This window comes from Choloepus didactylus, chromosome 7 (assembly GCF_015220235.1).
Source record: "Choloepus didactylus isolate mChoDid1 chromosome 7, mChoDid1.pri, whole genome shotgun sequence".
In the NCBI taxonomy this organism is placed as follows: Eukaryota; Metazoa; Chordata; class Mammalia; order Pilosa; family Megalonychidae; genus Choloepus; species Choloepus didactylus.
The window spans coordinates 1,564,244-1,582,291 of NC_051313.1; the positions used below are offsets into that span (position 1 = coordinate 1,564,244).

At 48.7% G+C, this 18,048-nt stretch overlaps 1 protein-coding gene across 6 annotated transcripts in view; it reads right to left on the minus strand.

The window, feature by feature from the left end:
• The window catches only part of ADGB (androglobin), a 211,555-nt gene that overhangs the window by 78,959 nt on the left and 114,548 nt on the right, over positions 1 to 18,048 (minus strand). For all 6 annotated transcript variants that reach the window (XM_037842491.1, XM_037842492.1, XM_037842490.1 and 3 more), the window contains exons 14-23: positions 17,752 to 17,785; positions 16,776 to 16,953; positions 16,290 to 16,353; positions 15,486 to 15,588; positions 13,824 to 13,965; positions 12,375 to 12,489; positions 9,451 to 9,618; positions 3,057 to 3,192; positions 2,671 to 2,808; positions 879 to 972 (exon numbers count right to left, since the gene is read on the minus strand). In XM_037842491.1, the coding sequence (XP_037698419.1) occupies positions 879 to 972; positions 2,671 to 2,808; positions 3,057 to 3,192; positions 9,451 to 9,618; positions 12,375 to 12,489; positions 13,824 to 13,965; positions 15,486 to 15,588; positions 16,290 to 16,353; positions 16,776 to 16,953; positions 17,752 to 17,785 (1,172 nt within the window). The remainder of the gene's footprint in view (positions 1 to 878; positions 973 to 2,670; positions 2,809 to 3,056; positions 3,193 to 9,450; positions 9,619 to 12,374; positions 12,490 to 13,823; positions 13,966 to 15,485; positions 15,589 to 16,289; positions 16,354 to 16,775; positions 16,954 to 17,751; positions 17,786 to 18,048) is intronic.

The following is an 18,048-nucleotide window of genomic DNA, read 5'->3' on the forward strand; positions in this document are numbered from 1 at the left end:
CCCATCTAGATGACCAAGTGATTTGTCCCCCTTTTTCCCTTTAAGATGTGGCATTACGATGACTGATTTTCTAATATTAGACCACCTTTGCATGCCTGGAACAGGGCACTTTTATGTTTCTGAAGTTGATTTGCTAACATTTTATTTCACATTTTCTGTATCTATGTTCTAGAGAGTGATTGCTGTGTGTTTTTGTTTCTTGTACTGTTCTTGTCAGGTTTTTGTATCAAGGTTATGAGTTGGCAAATGTTTCTTCCTTTTCTGTTATCTGGGAAATGTGTCAGATCAATCTTGTTTCTGCTTAAAATCACTGGTTAAGCCATACAGCATTCACCATGCGCCTCTTCATCCTTGCCTTATTAGAGTCTCATCCAAATGATGACTTCTACCACTTCTGCAAGAATGCGAGGAACTTGGAACTCTCCTCTCTCTCATTTGATCATTGTCTCAATCTTCAGGGATATCTGGGCAGTGACCAACCTAACTCATCAACTAGTTCTTAATAGCAGTTATTAAAATTTTCAATTACATAGTTCTACTTGACTGTGTTTTGTTGATTAAAATTCTCAAACTTTTCACCTATTTTATCAATTTTTTTCCCCTTATTTTCTTGGGTGCTTTAATTAGACATTTTGCCTGTGATTTCCAATACCTGGATCACTGGACTGTCTACTTCTTTCACAAAGATATGAAATAATTTTCTCTTAGGTTTGTTCATGTTATTCTGTCTCTTGGACATGGCCTGTGGCCACACTGCAGATTTTCTAAGGTTCGACCATAGTTAACTACAGGTCACTCATGAATGAGGTAGCATCTGGACTGGAACTTAACGGGCACCAGTGAGCCGCCATGAGAAATACCAACATATTGCTAATTACCTTAAGAGTGAAAGTGCATACTGTTCTATATTTGGTTCCAATACTGCCCAAAGTTTTTGAAGAGTATCTGCAACACTGGCATTTTCCTTTGTTTCTAATGATAATAAAATGAAAATATTAGTGCTGTAAGGTGCCTGAAAGATCATCTTGCTCAAAGTCCTATTTTACAGGAGAGGAAGCTGAAGGTCAGAAGGAAAGTGACATCCAAAGCTTGGATTTATTAGCAGCAAAATCAAGTTTAAAATAAAGAGCTACAAACCCTGATTGAGTGCACAGCTCACCATCTAATGCTGAGCTTTCGTTCATCTTTAGTTTAAAAATCATAAAGTGTTCTTTGATCTAATTGTATCAAAGACTGTACATCAAGAGGTCTTTTATCACACTAAAATTTTATCTCAGGAAAAAAACCATCACATTTTTCTGAAGACTGGTAATTGGATCTCACTAACGCGCAGTCTACAGCACAGTCCACAGACGGCTTGTAAGTAGACACTTCTCCGGCATCTGGATTATACGCTGGTTTCAAGGGAAATGCAAATCCAGAGTAAGCAGCTCAGACTTAATGTGTCAGAAATCTATGTTCTTTTTCTAATTGCCCTGTCTTATTTCCTTCAGAGGACTTAGCCCTATCTGAAATTGATTTCTTAAAATATTTAGCTGTCTATTGTCTTTCTGCCACAGCTAGGGCAAAAGATTCTTCAGAGCTGAAGCCTTGTCTGTTTTATTGATTTTCATGCATGGAATATCTTTTCAGTAATAAGTGTGTTGAGTGAGTGAAATACAAACACTGTTAGATATTGCATCAAATTGCTCAAGTGTTTCAGTCCCTATAAAGATAAGTAAAATCCTTGTATGGATATATATATTTTTTTTCCTTTTTTACTACAGCATATATGGACAACAAAAGCATATTTCATCATATTGAATTTGATGAATTTATCTTTTCTAATAACAAAAACATAAAAATTGGGTAAAAATAAAAATTTTCTCTCACAGAACTATGCAATGTTGGTTTTTTTTAAAAAAATTACTAATCTGCAGCTTTTTATTGCTCAGATGAACATTTTGGTAACACTCCTTAAATGTTTCAAATAGAGACATTTTTATAACCACATGTTCCAATATAACTGAAGAATTATATGGAAAGTAAGGTTTTTCTTAACAAAATGTCAATAAAAATCACAGAATGAAAAAAAATTGACTATAATTTATGCCTCTGCAGTATTTTATACTAAGCTGATAAAACGCACCTTTTCACAAGAATATTTTATTTCTATACCAAAATACACTCGATTTGATTTAATAAATATAAGAACACATGCAAACCACATTTTCTGCTTCCTGCATGTCTGTCCTCGCAGACACACACGGGAGCTACTCCATCCTTTGCCGGCTCGTTCATTCATGCAGCACCCTGGGAATCGGTCCAGGGGCTGTCGGAGCTGAGGACGCAGCTCTCGGCCGTGCAGGGGCGGAGGGAGGACAAGCTCAGCTCGCTGCTTGGAAGATCTCGTAACAGACGGGGAAAACACAGCCAATCATTCATTCTTTCTTTCTTTTCCATCAAATATTTACTGCGGCTTACCAGGTGCCAGGCACTGTGCTAAGTTCTGGGAACAAACGAGGGCGTGTATGACCGTGCTTCGTGTCCCGGAGGAACTTCATATTTACAGGAAAAGCACAATTAGCCAGCCACGAAGTAGGATGGCTCTAAAACACTTGTCATTAACATGCATAAGGCATATTCATTCTGTGTGCACAGATCCTTCTGCTAAACGTCCGGACACTGTACCTGGCATTCTGGCTTTCATGAGCAGCCTCACGTAAGTGCCTCTCCACAGGGCTTGGATTTTAATTGCTGCGGCGACCTCCTCGGGGGAACACAGCTGCTCACCCGCGGGTGCAGGGCACTTACCGTCCACCCACTCGGCTGGAAGAGAAGCGCGGGCTCAGTCGACAGGGAGACCCGGGCCCCGACCCACCTGCCCGTCTTAGCTGCTACAGCCCTGGGACGTGGGAAGGCGACAAAGCTCCTGGTCAGAGGATCTTTCCAGGGTTTCTCGGGTCACGCCGTGCAACCTCTGGGACTTTCATGGCATTAAAATGAGGAAGGCGGGGGCGGCCCTTGCTCCCGGTGTGTGGGGCCCCCCGGCCAGGGGCCCTCAGGGGCACCAGCACCTAAAGAAACCTCGTCCACAGAGGAGTCCAGCAGCCCCACATCCAGCACCAAAGCGCGGAATGCAAACTTCAAGTTTGAAGGGGACTTCGTCGCTTGAATTTTTTTCATCATACACCACAAAGAAATATGAAACACCTGAAAATGTAAAATATATTTAGGACCATTTTTTAAACCAAGAAAATAGCATTATTTGGCCAGAGAAGTGCTTCAAAATTTTAGATACCCCAAAATATAAAGTATTTCTCAGATATACACAAGATCCAACAGAAGACTCTTCAAAGTCTCACCCAGTAAAAGACCAAAATTATTCATTATTTGACTATTTTGAATAATTTTATCACTACAACAATGTTTATAATACACAATTGAAGTACAGCATCACACTGTTTGAGGAGATATAGAGAAAGATAAAAACCATGATCCTAAACGCTTAAGTTAAATACTGCATTGTGTTGATTATCAGATGCCATCCATTATAAGACATTGTTATTTCATGTGCCAAAAAAAAAACAAAATATGCTGCTTAGAATTTTAATCACTTAGTTTTTACTTCATATTGACAAAACTTTTAGACTTATTTAGGTTTTATCATATATCAGGCAGACATACATGAAAGAATAAAATAAGCTACATTAACTCTAAGTTAATGGTTATTACTAAAATGTATTTATATACAAACCCCTCCTCTCGCAAACCACCTTTTGGCTGAGACCCCTCAGCGTCTGCGTGTGCTGTGCGATTCTGTCCCATGTCAACAAGAGCTTGGAGGAAGCTCCATTTCCTAAAACCTGTCCTGGGTTTCCGAAGCCACCGACACCCACTTGGCGACTTTGATGCTACCTCTTTCTCGTCCTTACCAAAGGGGATTGAAGATTTTGAGACAGCAAACCAGAACGCGTTCTCCTCCTTCAGCGTTTTTACCAGGTTTGTGTCCTCGGTGCCAGGGGTGCCCGTTACGTGCTGTGCCCCCTTGAGAAGCGAGCGGCCCTCGCCTGCCGTCCCCTCTTCTGAGCCCCCCCCCACATGCAGAGACTCAGAGACACGCCTGGAAGGAGAGGAACCGGGAGAAGGTGCATTTTGGGTGTCCAGCCTCTTGTCCATCTCCCCTGAGTGGTGACCACCCTTGGGTTCTGCTTGGTCCTTGCAGAAAGTCAGCACACCAGCTCCTTGTTGACGCTTAAAGGACTTGGGCTTATTTTCTGTGGCATCCTAATAAAATTCTCTAGATATTTCATCATCTAAGATGAACATGAGACAAACACATACAAAGCATAAAATTACAACAGAAAAATACCGTTCCACTACACAATCAGGTGAAAATCAGCACTCGGCTAGACCTGCCCATGGAGAAGAGAAATATTGATGCCGATTCATGCAGCTGATTTTTAACCCCCACACAAATTCCTCTGGCCCACCTCTACCAATCATTATATCCAGAACAGGAAATCTTTTTTTTTTTTAAACTGTAATCTTTCACATTTAGGAAGACTAATCTGCTACAAAAAAGGTCTTCCAAAATAAAATAGAAATGATATGATTTTGGTAGTAATATGTTAATGTCTGTTAATAAGCAAATTTCAAATGTCAGTGGCTCACAAAAATAACTATTTATTTTCTGCCTCCATGGCCCGTGAGTCAGCCGTGGCTGTGGGTTTGGCTGGAGGCTGCGGGCGGGGTGGGCTCGCAGTGTTCCTCATGGCAAATCTCCAGAGTGGGAGAGCGAAGTGCAAACGCAAGCCCACCCGTCTCGGCCCATCGGCCACGTGGCTCCGCTGGGCAAGCCCAAGGCCAGGGGCCAGGGGCGCCCCCTGCCCACTGTGACCCCACGATGGCGTGGGCACATCCACGTAAAAGGAAGATTGAGAACTGACCAATAACCCAACCTACCGTGGACGGCAAAACAAGACTGGTTTCTTTATTACAAACAATGCTACACTCTAGAGCAGCCCAAGTGAGCTACCAGAACACACACCATGGGAATGCCTCTCGCAGAAGCCCTGTCGGATGAAACGTGGAAGTCACAGGATAGAGGCAGTTAGATTAAATGTGCATACAGTACATGCAGACAAAACTAGACCACTAAACTCTCAGAAGATGCTGTAGGGAAACATCTTCAAGACCTAGTAATAGGAGGTAGCTTCTTAGACCTTACACCCAAAGCACAAACAACAAAAGAAAAAATAGATAAATGGGAACGCCTCAAAATCAAAAGCTTCTGTGCCTCAAAGACTTTGTAAAAAAGGTGAAGAGGCAGTCAACCCAATGGGAAAAAATATTTGAAAACCGTATGTCTGATAAGAGACTGCTATCCTGCATATATAAAGAAATCCTACAACTAAACAGCAATTCAAACAGCTCAATTACAAAATGAGCAAAATATATGAAAAGGCATTTTTCCGAAGAGGAAGCACAAATGATTAAAAAGCATATGAAAAGATGGTCATCTTCACTAGCTAATAGGGAGATGCAAATCAAAACTACGAGCTATTATCTCACACCAATAACAACGGCTGCCATTAAACAAACAGGAAACTACTGTCGCAGCCCATGAGGGCCACGCCAGTCCAGAGGCCAAGGAGACAACGAGCATTGTCTGATACATGAACTTTTATTCGGGGCTTACTCACAGGGTGAGAAGTCGTGGAGAGATCATGACGGCTCTCTCAGGCCGGGCAGGCATCGTGTTTGCAGGGAAGACAACCGAGCGATGCAAAAAGGGCAGAAAGCCTTTTGTAAGGGTTTAAGACAAAGACAAAGGCCCTCCTAAGGGTGGGGGGAGCACAGATGCAGGAACAGGTCACTCTGACCTGGGGGGTGGTGAGGAAGGACTAGAATGACACTTAACAATCACATTTTGCTCTTTCTGTGAGACTAAGAGCCTCTCACCTCCTGCCTGCTTCCCATAAAGTTCCATTTTAAGGTCAATTTACCCTTTTTCTCTTTACTGGCTTAGAAAGACAGCAGGTTAAACATTGAGCTGCCCGGGTCGTGCAGACTGCTGTGCACCCAGGATCTCAGGCCTGTTTTGCTCAGGCCACGGGTTGCCACACTACAAATGCTGTAATGGATGTGGAGAAACTGGAACTCTTATCCACTGCTGGTGGGACTTGGTACGGCTGCTGTGAAAGGCAGTATGGCAGTTTCTCAGAAAACTAGATATCGAATTATCCTATCATCCGGTAATTCCACTCCTTGGTGTACACCCAGAAGATCTGAAAGCAGTGACACAAACAGACATTTGCACACCAATATTCAGAATGGCATTGTTCACAATTGCCAAGAGATGGAAACAATCCAAGTGTCTTTCAACAGACAAGTGGATAAACAAAATGTGTTATTATATACACAATGGAATACTATGTAGCAATAAGAAGGAATGAGGTCCTGAAACATGTGACAACATGGATAGACCTTGAAGATATAATGCTGAGTGAAACAACTGAGACACAAAAGGAGAGATACTGTATGTTACCACTAATGTGAACTCCCTGAACAAAGTAAAATCAATGTCTTATAATGCAGAATATTGGGAACCTAGTGATAGAAGCTAGTGAAGGCACAATGATATTCTAATATGTTCAGATAAGTTAATGAGGGTTAATTCAAAGGTATGGGAATGGATAGGCGTGACAATTGTTTGTTAATAGGATTGTAAGTATCAGAGCTGTATTGAAGGTAAATAGGATTGAAAGGGATTCTTTAAAGGCTTATATCCCACAGATCAGCACCACAAATACAGATAGGTGCTTGCATGATGTACTTCTAAGGTACGACACTGGTACAGAGAGGAAAAACAAACAAAAACAAAATAAAACACTAAATTACCTATTTTTAAAGATCAGTGCAAAGCTGTTAAAATTATAAAGAATATCAGGGAACGAGTACATTAAAAACTCAGGGCAGACTAAGTTGGAAGTGGGCTCGGGATCTAGGCCCACAGTTGATGGTTCCCGAGCCACCCTGGGCTGACCCTCCGGCCGCAGCCCCGGGACAGCCGGGAACCCCCTCGCCGGAGGGAGGGCGCGGGGTGGCAGCGGGACAGCGGGGGGACAGGTGGCGGCGCACAGTGGGGCAGAGGAGGGCAGAGCGCATCCGAGGCCACTGCTCCCCGCAGGACCCCAAGGGGTAGGGGCCGGCGGCAGGGGCCACCTCGGCCTGTGCGGGAAACCCACTCACGGGCTCCCGGACCCAGGTTCTCCGAGCAGCCTTAGGCCGCCGCGAGGTGGGCGCAGCCCCGAGCCGCAGCCCCCCAGGCACGGACACCGTCGCCGGCCCCCTCCCGGCGCTCGCACCCGCCCGTCCCCCGCCCCCGCGGCCTCCCCGGCCCCTCCAGGTCTCGGAGCCGATGGCCGCGACGCTGTCACTCGTGGTTGCGGAACTCCCACCTTGTTCCCCGGCCCAGAGTCAGAAACTTACTGCGGGAAGGGCCAGGGGCAGGGGCCCTGAAAACGCCCCCACGGCAGGGCGCCCACCCCCAGCCCCGCGGGAGCAGAGGGAGTCGGCGAGGAGGGGGCGCAGCGCGGGTGTCCCCATCGCGCCCGGGCTCCTGCGGCGGAGAGCGGGGGGCTGGGCGGGACGCCCGCACTGCGCCCCCGGTCAGTGGTGAGGATCCAAAGCCGTCTGTTCGCCTGGGAAAGCCCTCCACTTGCTCACTGATTGTTTTGGGGTGAACTGCCTCCCCCGAAGGACCTGCTCCAGTGCTGACCCCCAGGCCGGGAACGTGCCCTCATTTGGAAATAGGGTCAGTCAGAAGGAATCGCTGAGGTAAAGTGAGGCCGACCTGGATTGGGAGGCCCTAACCGGAAAGGACGAGGCCTTATTGGAGGGGACAGGTGGTCGCAGAGACGAGAACGGAAAAGGCCACGTGGACCAGCACAGCTACAGCAGCAGGACAGAGGCTGGGAGTGGGGAAGGGGCTCCCCGAGAGCCTCAGGAACTGTGCAGAGTGCATCTCCGTCATTCTAAGCCCCCGTCTGTGGTGCTGCCTTAGGGCGGCCGGGACACTCCGGCAGCTGTGGGTTCACCCTCTGCATTCGGCCGCAGTGGGGTCTCCACGCCCTGCATCACCCTCACGTCCTGCAGCCCCTCACACACCCACACGTGGATGCTGAGGCCAAGTGCCCGGCAGGCGGAGCTGGCGAGTGGGCTCCACTCCCTCCTAAGGCAGGTGTGCTGGGGGCGAGGGGAGCAGCCCCTCTCGGGATTCTTGGGGAAGATTCCGGGGGTCAATGGTCTGGGCTTGCTGGGCAGTCCCACCCAGGTAAGGGAGGTTGCAACCCAGACCTAAGGGAGAGCAGGCCCGTAGGGCCTCTTTGGGTTTGGAAGCAGAGCCTTCTGCCTTGGGGAGACGGCCCCCCACGTTCACTGAGCTACTGAGACAGCCGTTGGCTCTGGGAGGGCCCAAGCGAGCAGATGCGTCACCCAGGAAAGAAGGAAGACAACTGCCCCAGCCCCTTGGGAGACACACCAATGACAGACGCCCTGGCAAGCACCTGATGTGTTAGCTGTTGGGGGAGCGCCTATGTAGGGCACTTTTAGTAGGATTCCCCTGACCAGCTAGAATTGCTCATGGTAAACAAACTTGGAATCTATTGTTTTAGGGGTGCCTCACTGAAAAATGCCAAATAAGCCACGTGATTATCACGGTATGAAACGGGGCGTCCATCTCCAACAGAGCCCTTTTGTGCAGGTAGTGCACGCGTGTCTCCACTGGAGCCTCGCAGGTTTGCTCTGGGCGAGCCTCAGTCGGCCCGGGACAGGGGCCTTGGTAGCCATGGAGACCATGCCTGGACCTCCGACGGGCTCTCAGCCAGACTTGTCTGTTCCCCTGTCATCAGCAGCAGAGACTGGTGCTGACCCCGTGGAATGCCTGGCCTTGGAGGAGTGCACAAGCCTCGTGGCGGCCAAGTTGATTTCAGTGGATTTCTACTGAGGAGGGCTGGTGAGCCATCCTTGCTGGCAGTAACACCTTCCCCAGATATGGCCTCCCTGTCCCTGTCTTCAGTGCTCAGCCAGCCTCATCACCCAGAGGCTGCAGACAATCTCATTTACAGACTTGCGCTCTACCGCAGCATTGCCCTGGGCCGAGGGTCAGGTTATGGGGTGAAGGAGATTTAGCTCCCGGAGCCCAGCCCAGGGCTCACTGGTCCCAGCACTGGGGCATGCCGAGCAGCAGCTGGCTTGGGGGAATCCCTGCAGGTTACAGGTTCAGCGAAGGGGCCAGCCAGGGGAGCACGCCCTGCAGGGTGTTGAACCAAAGGCCAACAGGCTGAGCTGTGCAGCCTGCCATTGCTAGAACATCCCTTCTCAGACTCTGCTTCTGGGGCCACCAAACACGAGGCAGGATATGTCATGCGGCCAGCACCCCGGAGCACCCGAGCCGAGCCTGCTTACCCTGAAATGCTGGGCAGTCAGCTCCTTGTTGCCAAGGGCGGCCGGGTAGTGGGCCGCCTGCAGCTCCTCCAGCGCGGTGGTGAGTTTGCCCCTGCTCCTGAAATTAGCAATCACGTTCCCGACAGCCTTGAGGATTGTTAGCGCCTGCTCCGTAAATCGGTAGCTCTCCTGTGAAGACAAAGCACAGCGTCCCTTCTCGCCTTGGTCCATTTAAGCATCAAGTTTTACTTTCCGTTACAGTATAAACCCCTGCTCCAGTGTTTGTTCAGTAGGCATTTATAGCGGACCGGCTGGATCAAGGCATGTTAGCAGGGGCCACGGTCTCAGAGACACAAACACGCAACACAGCTCCGGCTTCAGCAGTGGGGAGGGGCCGCGGGGAGAGGATGGCAATCAACCCACCGCTTGGATGGTTTCCACGACAGAACCACCAAGGCTGCAGGCGAGTACCTACCCTCCTACGGGGGCAAGAATCTTCCTTAGCAGAATTCACACCCTGGCTAGTTCTGAAGGGCGATTAAGAATTAGTTTGACAAATACTTTGTGAGGCTTGGAGACTGGGCAGAGGGAATTTCAAGAAGAGGCCGATAAAGGCAAAAATGATTCGGGGGCGGGGGTGGGGAGTGTGTGTTCAGCGGAAATGGAGAGTGTGCAAATAAAGTTAATAGGAAAAAAAAGCACAGGATGGTGAGCTAGCCTGCACTTCTGGCTGCTTCTTTACATCAGCCCCAAGGAAACAGCAGAGCAAGAAGGAAACAGGGATTCCAGGAAGTTCCTAGAATTAAAAACAAAATCAGAACACCCTGAGGTGGGTGAAGACCCCCCGATGGGTGTGTGTGGGCAGGTGGGGGTGCCCTGAGCAGGTGCCTAGTCCCTGGGGGAGGGGAGGGCACGGGACCACCACTGCACCCAGTTGCTTGTAGAAGCCTTGGGTGAGCCTCTGACGAGAACAGATGAAAACAGAAACCTGCCCCGCTGCCTTCCAGCGTTTACTTCTCCACGACACCCCCCGTGTCCCCAGGTAGCCTAGGGAGGGTCTCTTCCCAATGGTGCTTCTCCATAAGGGGAAACGATGACCAGGGAGTGATGAGTAATGGCTCTGAGACTCCCCAGGCTTGGGCAAGACTTTCCCTGTTTGTCTCCTCACTAGATCCAAAGAACATGGGGCCTGGCTCTGAACCTTCCCCAATAACCTTACAGGATAGAGGGGCTGTCGATAACCCTAGGAAAGTATGAGCTCATAGGCCAAAACAGGGAACCACCTAAAGGAGGGAGTTGTATCACCTAAACAAAGACAACAAACTGGCTAATGCATGCCCTCAAAAGCAGAACTGTTTTTAAAAAGACAAGAATTTAAAATGAGCAGGATAAACATAATTAAGGACATAAGGGACACCTGCTTTCATGGTGGATGGACTAGTTGACCTTCCTTGTGCACCCAGCGATCAGAAAGGAAAGGGCAGGGGCAGCTGTAAAGGACCCTGCACAGGCAGTGCCTGGAGGGGCAAGAGTGAGCCACGTCGGGTCAACGGAGCAGGCAGAAACGAGCAGCCTGATCCTTCTTGTTGCTGCCCTGGCCTAGAGGGTGCAGGCCAGGTGACAGGATCCCACCAAGAGGAAAGAGGATCCCAAGAACATGAGGTAGAGGATCCTGTCAACATGGTGTAGAGGATCCCAAGAATATGAGAGAACCCCATCAACATGAGTGAGAGGATCCCAACAGGAGGGAGAGGATCCTAAGAACATGACTGAGAGGATCCCACCAACATGAGTGAGAGATTCCACTAACGTGTGAGTGGAGCCCAAAAGCATGAGGGAGAGGATCCTGTCAACATGGGGTAGAGGACCCCAAGAATATGAGTGAGAGAAATCCATCAACATAAGTGAGAGGATCCAATAGAAGGGAGAGGATCCTAAGAACATGACTGAGAGGATCCCACTAACACACAAGAGAGGAGCCCAAGAGCATGAGGGAGAGGATCCTGTCAACATGGGGTAGAGGATCCCGAGAATATGAGTGAAAGAAATCCGTCAACATAAGTGAGAGGATCCAATAGAAGGGAGAGGATCCCACCAACAAAAGGGAAAAGATAGCAAGAATGAGTGAGAGGATCCCACCAACATGAGGGAGAGATCCCATCAGCCTGAGTGCGCAGTTCCCATCAACGGGAATGAGAGGATCCCTGGTGTGGGAGCAGGAGGATCTCCTCAGCACGAGGCCGTGCCGCTCAGAGGGTGAACCATGCAGTGGGAAGGCCCTTTACAAATCTGCCCCCAGTATGTGCACATCCGCCCCGCCCCCCCCCCCCCCCCCCACTGAAGACCCCTGAAGCCAGGAGAGGAGCCCTGGGAGACTCCAGCCCTGGTCACCTCCTCTCTTCTTTCAGAGTCTGTCGGGACAAAGGAAAGGGGAAAATCAAGGATGGCCGAGAGGAGAGAGCAGGCAGAGGAGAAGTGATGGGCCTTCCCTTGAGTCCCCGCCCCAGCTTCGGGGACTCACACTCCAGTTCCCGAGGCCCAGGAAGGGGTGAAAAGAGCATCAGATCAGAATCTGAAACTGTTAACGAGGACGGTACTGAATCCTTCCACCCGATGGGCCACGATGCTGCGGGACCCACACTGAGGTGATCCTGGCCGAGAAGGGGACTGACCGGAGCAGAGACAGAGGCAGACACTGGACAGAGTAACATCATCTCATAGTCGGGGCCCCACAGGGTGGAGGCTGTGTAACGTGCAGTTTGCAGTTGGGGATTTCTCATACAATACGCTTAATAAAGGTAAAAAAAAAAAAAGTGTACATTGAATACAAAATGGAAATATGGTTTAGTTCAAAATCTTTGAAAATAAGATGCAAGTAAATCTTTCAAGTTTTACTTATTGGTTAAAGAGAAGTTAGTTCCTCGTGCAGCTGCTGGGGTGTTTACCGGCTCCAAGCTGGGCAGCACGACGTCCTCATCGCCCACGACGAAGGCCACCATGCTGCAGACGTGGATGGCGTGTCCGATCGGGGAGTGCGCGGTGAAGATCAGCATGTGCCGCCTGGGGGGGACACTCCATGAGCGCCAGGAGCCCCTCTGTCGGGGCCTTGCCTCTGCCCCTTGCTGGGGGAGACTCGAGCCCACACCGAGGCAAACATCAGTGGAGACTTGAAGATATCCCAGGCGGGATAAAGACCTTTGGACTCACCCTGAAAGTTCGAACCCTCAGAGATCACAGAACCACGCAGGACACAAGCAGTTGCATCAAATGACAAACTTTCACACACTCGGGAAATCCCTTCCCCTCCCCCCAGCGCCACATCCACATCAGCAAAGACGAGTCCCCATGTTTTCCTAACAGTGACAATAATTCATGCTGGTGTCGGGCTCTGGAGTTTGCCAAGTGATTTCACCGCCGTTTTCCCATAAACGCATCATCCCGCGAAAGTCGACTGGGCCTCTCCCACGAGGCTGCAGGACGCTGGGCAGGGACATTCACCTCCCCGCATTCCGGGCGGAGAGCACGTCCACACCCGCCGACAGGCCAGGCCCTCGGCGGACGTGGACACACGCGTCCACCACTGCCCCATCCTTGGTCAGCTCCTCCGTCGGGCACTCAGGAAAAGGAACCGAATTCCTGGAGAATCTCCACATTCCAGAATTTTTAGGGCAAATGTGAGAATTCAGGGGTTTTTTAAATTTGTTATTTTCTAGGAACATCTGAGGCCTGCCACATGTTATTTTAGCATTCAATTTTGATGCTAAAGCTTTGCTTTTTGCCCAAGAGGTATAGTTTTTCACTAATCACTTAAAATAGACGTAAGTGGTCTTGGAAAAAACACCCAGTGGAAGCAATTATTTCATCTAAAATATGAGGCAATGCTTTGAATTTTATTTATCAAAATGAAGAACTTTTTAAATGAAAAATGTGCTGTGTTTAGCTTGTTTTCTCCTAATTAAAAATAAAATCTAACAAAAAAATTACAGGAAAAACTGTAGTTTGGTAGAGGAAAATGCTGTTTCTCAAACTGCATTTAAATGAAATCATGGATTTGCTAAGGCATATAAGGAGTTACAAGTAAACAAAAGGGTTTTTAATCAATTAATTTTAGGAAGTGCTGCATTAAACAAGTTTAAACAGTACTCCTTACTACAGAAGTCCCCAGAATGCTTGACCATTATGAGTTTCCGGAAGGGGGTTCAGTGCGCTGCATCTCCTCCGTTTATTCTCCCATGAAATTATTTTTCTGAAGCATCACAACCATATACCCATGCTTTGTGAAATCACTTTCAGAAGCAATATCCCACAGAGCCCATGATGTATTTCCTCAGGACACCACGGTTCGCAAGCCTTAAAAAAATTCTTAGTGTGGGAAAAGGGAAGTCATGACGCACCCAACGGGCAGGCGAACCACCGTGGCCTTGGTGGCGTACGTGTGAATCTTCAGAACGAGGCTGCGCAGCTTCAGAGATTTCCAGGAAAACGCCTCCGCTGTGAGGAGCCCAGGATCCACAGGCGGGCTGTCTTTTGTTAAGGCTTCGGGAAAAGGGGAGAAGTATTAAAATGCAACTGTACGAGCAAAGCTGGACTTCAAGGGTATTGTTTATTTTTTGACCCAGTAACAACGTAAATACTACTAATAATTTGAAATTAGGGATATTCTTAAAATGCTCATAAAACCAAATTGCTCCAGTTAAATAAATATTGGAAATAATTCTCAAGGGTTCCCACATCTTCCTCCCTGTCCTATTTTCCTCTTCAGGTAAAGAAACCAGGAAAGGGAAGACAGACAGACATTTTATTGTAGAATATCATCACTTCTGTTACCAATGACAGCAATTGCAATATCCCTCAAGATGAAATTTTAAAGAGCATTTTAGGGCAGTCACAGGAGGTGAAGGGACGTGAGGTGAAGTCTCAAGCTGCTTGAATATCTGGGGGAGCTCCTCCAGGCCACAGGACTGGCTGCCACCTTGTCCCCAAGGTCCAGCAGAGCCAGAGTGTGGGGGACGAGAGAGCCAGAGGGTGGGGGGTGAGAGAGCCAGAGGGTGGGGGACAAGAGCCAGAGGGTGGGGGACAAGAGCCAGAGGGTGGGGGATGACGAGCAGACCAGGACAGCAGGGATGGTGTGGGAAGGGTGAGTCAGTGAGTTTGGGTTGGAGAAATGGGCAGAGGCCAGGCCCTGTGGGGCCCTGTAAATCACCCTACACAGGGGGCTGAATCCTAAACACTATGGGAGGACATGGGGAGCTTGAGGGTGGAGAAGTGACCCAGGAGGCGACGGGTGGCAGAGCCGAGTGGGAGAGTGTAGGAGCCGAGTGGGGCATCTGAGGAACAGGGCAGTGGTCTCAGCCCCCGAGGCTGTGTGAAACCAGGAGCTCGGGGAGGTCAGCACTGACCCCTGACCCACGGGGCCACAGAGAAGGGGCCACCACACCCTCCTAGTCCCCTAAGTTAGTGCCTTTGTGAAGCTAGTGTTTGGCCAAGGAAAATAATGGAAATGTTTTAAAATCAGTTCTTACAGATTCGTGAAGAAAAATAAGTGATAAAGAATTACCAGAAAAATTCTGGAAAATAAGAATATGGGAGGGAAGCCAGCCCTGCCAGCCTGACACGGGGTGTGGGGACAGCAGTAGAGAGGGATCCGCTGGGCATTTAAGACTCCTGCCTCGTCTGAGTGCACAATGAACTCTAATGTGTGATCAAGATACCATCATTGTAGCAAAAGATGCGTAATTCAATCTATTGTATTGGGAAAACTGATGGCAATCTAGAAAACAGTTGGATTTGAACACCACATTTTATAACAAAATAATTCCAGATAGACCTAATGACTTAAACATGAACAATGAACCATAAATGTTATAAAAGATAATCTGAAAAATAATTTTTACGTTAATACCAAACAAGCAAACCAAACTCTCCGAGGCCGTGAGGCCCCGGCCTGCCTGCCCTGGAGAACGCGGGAGGGGACGCGCCCCTCCACCCGCAGCCCGGGCTCCTCGTCCCCCGTCCCTCGCGCTGAGACTGTCGCCTCCTCTCTGCCAGCCTCTTACCTCCGGACTCTCCCCAGCGGACGAGTGCGGAGAAGGAAACCAGCAGCTCGATGGGCTTGAGGCTGTCCACGAAGAGGTAGTAGGACACGCGCTCGGCGGAGAACTGCAGAAACAGCCGGTTGTCGCTGAGGTCGGTCACCCGACGCCGCGGTTCCGCCGCCAGCAAGAGCGCGTGGCCCTGGGTGACGGGGCCACTGGGCTCGGCCACCACCCGCTGCAGGGTCAGTGACAGGAGAAGACCCCACGGGGCTCCAGGAGCAGTTCCCGGGGGCTCAGGGGAGGCTCGTGGGGACGCAGGAAGGGTCTTCTCCGGGGCAGTGTGTGGAACAAATCCTCCCTCCCTTCCTTCCACAACGTCTTCAGAAACGCGCCCACGGCTCCCAGAGGCGCCGAGCTGTGGCTTCGCTTTAGAGATGAGAGAAAGGGCAGAGCAGAACCAGAGCTCCCCTGCCCGAGAGCCGCCCGGGACTGCACGAGCAAGCCCTCCATTCGTCCCGTGTGCTTTCCCGACCTTCGGACGAAGGAACTGAGGCACAGAGAGGCTAAGTCCTTGCCCAAGGTCGGGCCCTCTCACGGTGACCTCGTGCACCAGTGCACCACCACACAGCCTGGTGCATGAGCTGGGGGGAACGTGCTTGTTGTGTGGATAAGGGGTTACTAGGAGCCCTAAAAATTAAGTTTTTAAAAATATATATAATTTTAATTTACAAGCTTAGAAACACTTGGGAAATTTGAAGGTGTTTTGCACTTACTTGACTCTATCAAATATTTAATTATAAGAAGGGAAAAGAGGACATAATTTACCTTGAATTCTGTTTTCTGGAAGTTAAGGCAATATGAAGTTGGCTTATGGAAAATATATATGTTTCTGAAAAAAAAACATTTATATCAGGTTACTGTCATTATACTCAATAGAGTAAGATTACTTGTTAAATTGCTTATAATAAAATAATTATAGTCAAACATGACAAAGAGAAAAGGAAGATTAAAAATTATAACAACCAAATGTAATTAGTTGCTTTAAAGAGACAAAAATGATCCCAGTGAAAATAATTTTCCTCATCCTAATCATCAAATGAATCTGAGGAAAAGCTGAAAGTGGACTGAGGTTGGTTTGGCTGTTAGGTATAACATGGAAAATCAGCTCACCCATTTTCCCCATAAAACTTCTGTTTGCTGTTATACTAACCCCAGGCTAATACTGACTTATGCTTCTGAAGGATAGTTAAACATCGGTAGCTGGCTGAACCACTCTATTAAATACACAAAAACGCTTCTCGTCACACTTACTGAAAGCACACACAGAAGTCCTCGAAGTCCAGCCAGAGCTCCTTGGCCACAGCGGTGTTGATGGCTGCGAATTCCTCCTGGGACTTCTCCTGGGTGGCCGTGGTCTGGCTGACCAGGTCCTGGTAGTTGAGCCCCTCGGGGTGGGCCGTGTCCCCCACGCCGGGGTCTGCCTGCTCCTCTAGTCAGGAGGAAGCACACGAGTGTCAGCCACAGCTGCGTTGCTGAACGGCAAGTCTACTAAAGTACGGAGAACTAGAAAGGGGGTCGGACGGGGGCTGTTTTCAGGAAAGCACCGACTAGACAATCATTGTCACACGGGCTCGGGTCGCGGAGGCTCAGAGAGGCACGTCCCACCTCAGCTCCGTTCACTCACAAGGAGCATTGCACGGTGCACTGGGCGCTTTGCAATCGCCTCACAAAGTGTGCTCACACTCCTTGGAGCTTTCCGCAGTTATGACCTGAATTAGCCAGTTGATGCGCTCGCTACCTGCTATCGGCAGACACCTGCCGGCTTGGGATCACGCTGCAGTTCACCGCCTAATTAGCCCCAGCCAGTGGCCCGCAGACTCGCTTTACATGTATCGGGCAATGTCGGTAATTCACGGGGACTTCCTGAGCCACACTTCTCTGTGGACACATGCCACTAACCCTTTTTGGATTAAAGGCTTAGTCAACCCAGGAGCTGATAGATTTCCAATGGTTTAATGTCTCGATCACAATGTGAGGACATAAAAACCTGCACTTTACTTAAGGGCCTGTAATCAGAGCCACTTTTATTCTGATTTTAAGTCTGAATTCAACTAGTGAGATGACCCACTCTGATCTGCCCAGAGTAGTTTAGACGCCACAAGTCAAAGGAGATGTTAAAGAGAAGCCACCGAGCCAGGAAAACCGAGGGCAGCTCTACTAAGAAGCAGACACCCCTTTGGGCCTTGATGTCTGTGAAAAGAAAAACATGAGGAGACAGTGAATTTACCTTTTCCAAGCACCGCTTGTGAAGGCACATTACCCTGTGGAGTGGGAGAAACGGAGTCAACAATCATTGCTGGTTCAACAAAACCTCACAACCACCTATAGCGCCAAAGGTTTTAAAGAGTTAATAGAGTTTTTTAAACACTGAAGAAATACATTTCCCCAAATATTTACTAAGAATATACAAGAAAGCAGAGAGTTTAAGTTTTTAACCTTAAAATCCCAAAGATGTGAATTTAATTAAATAATTGGCAGAGAGTTTAAGAATATGACATTAAGACACAGAATATCTGATTTTAAG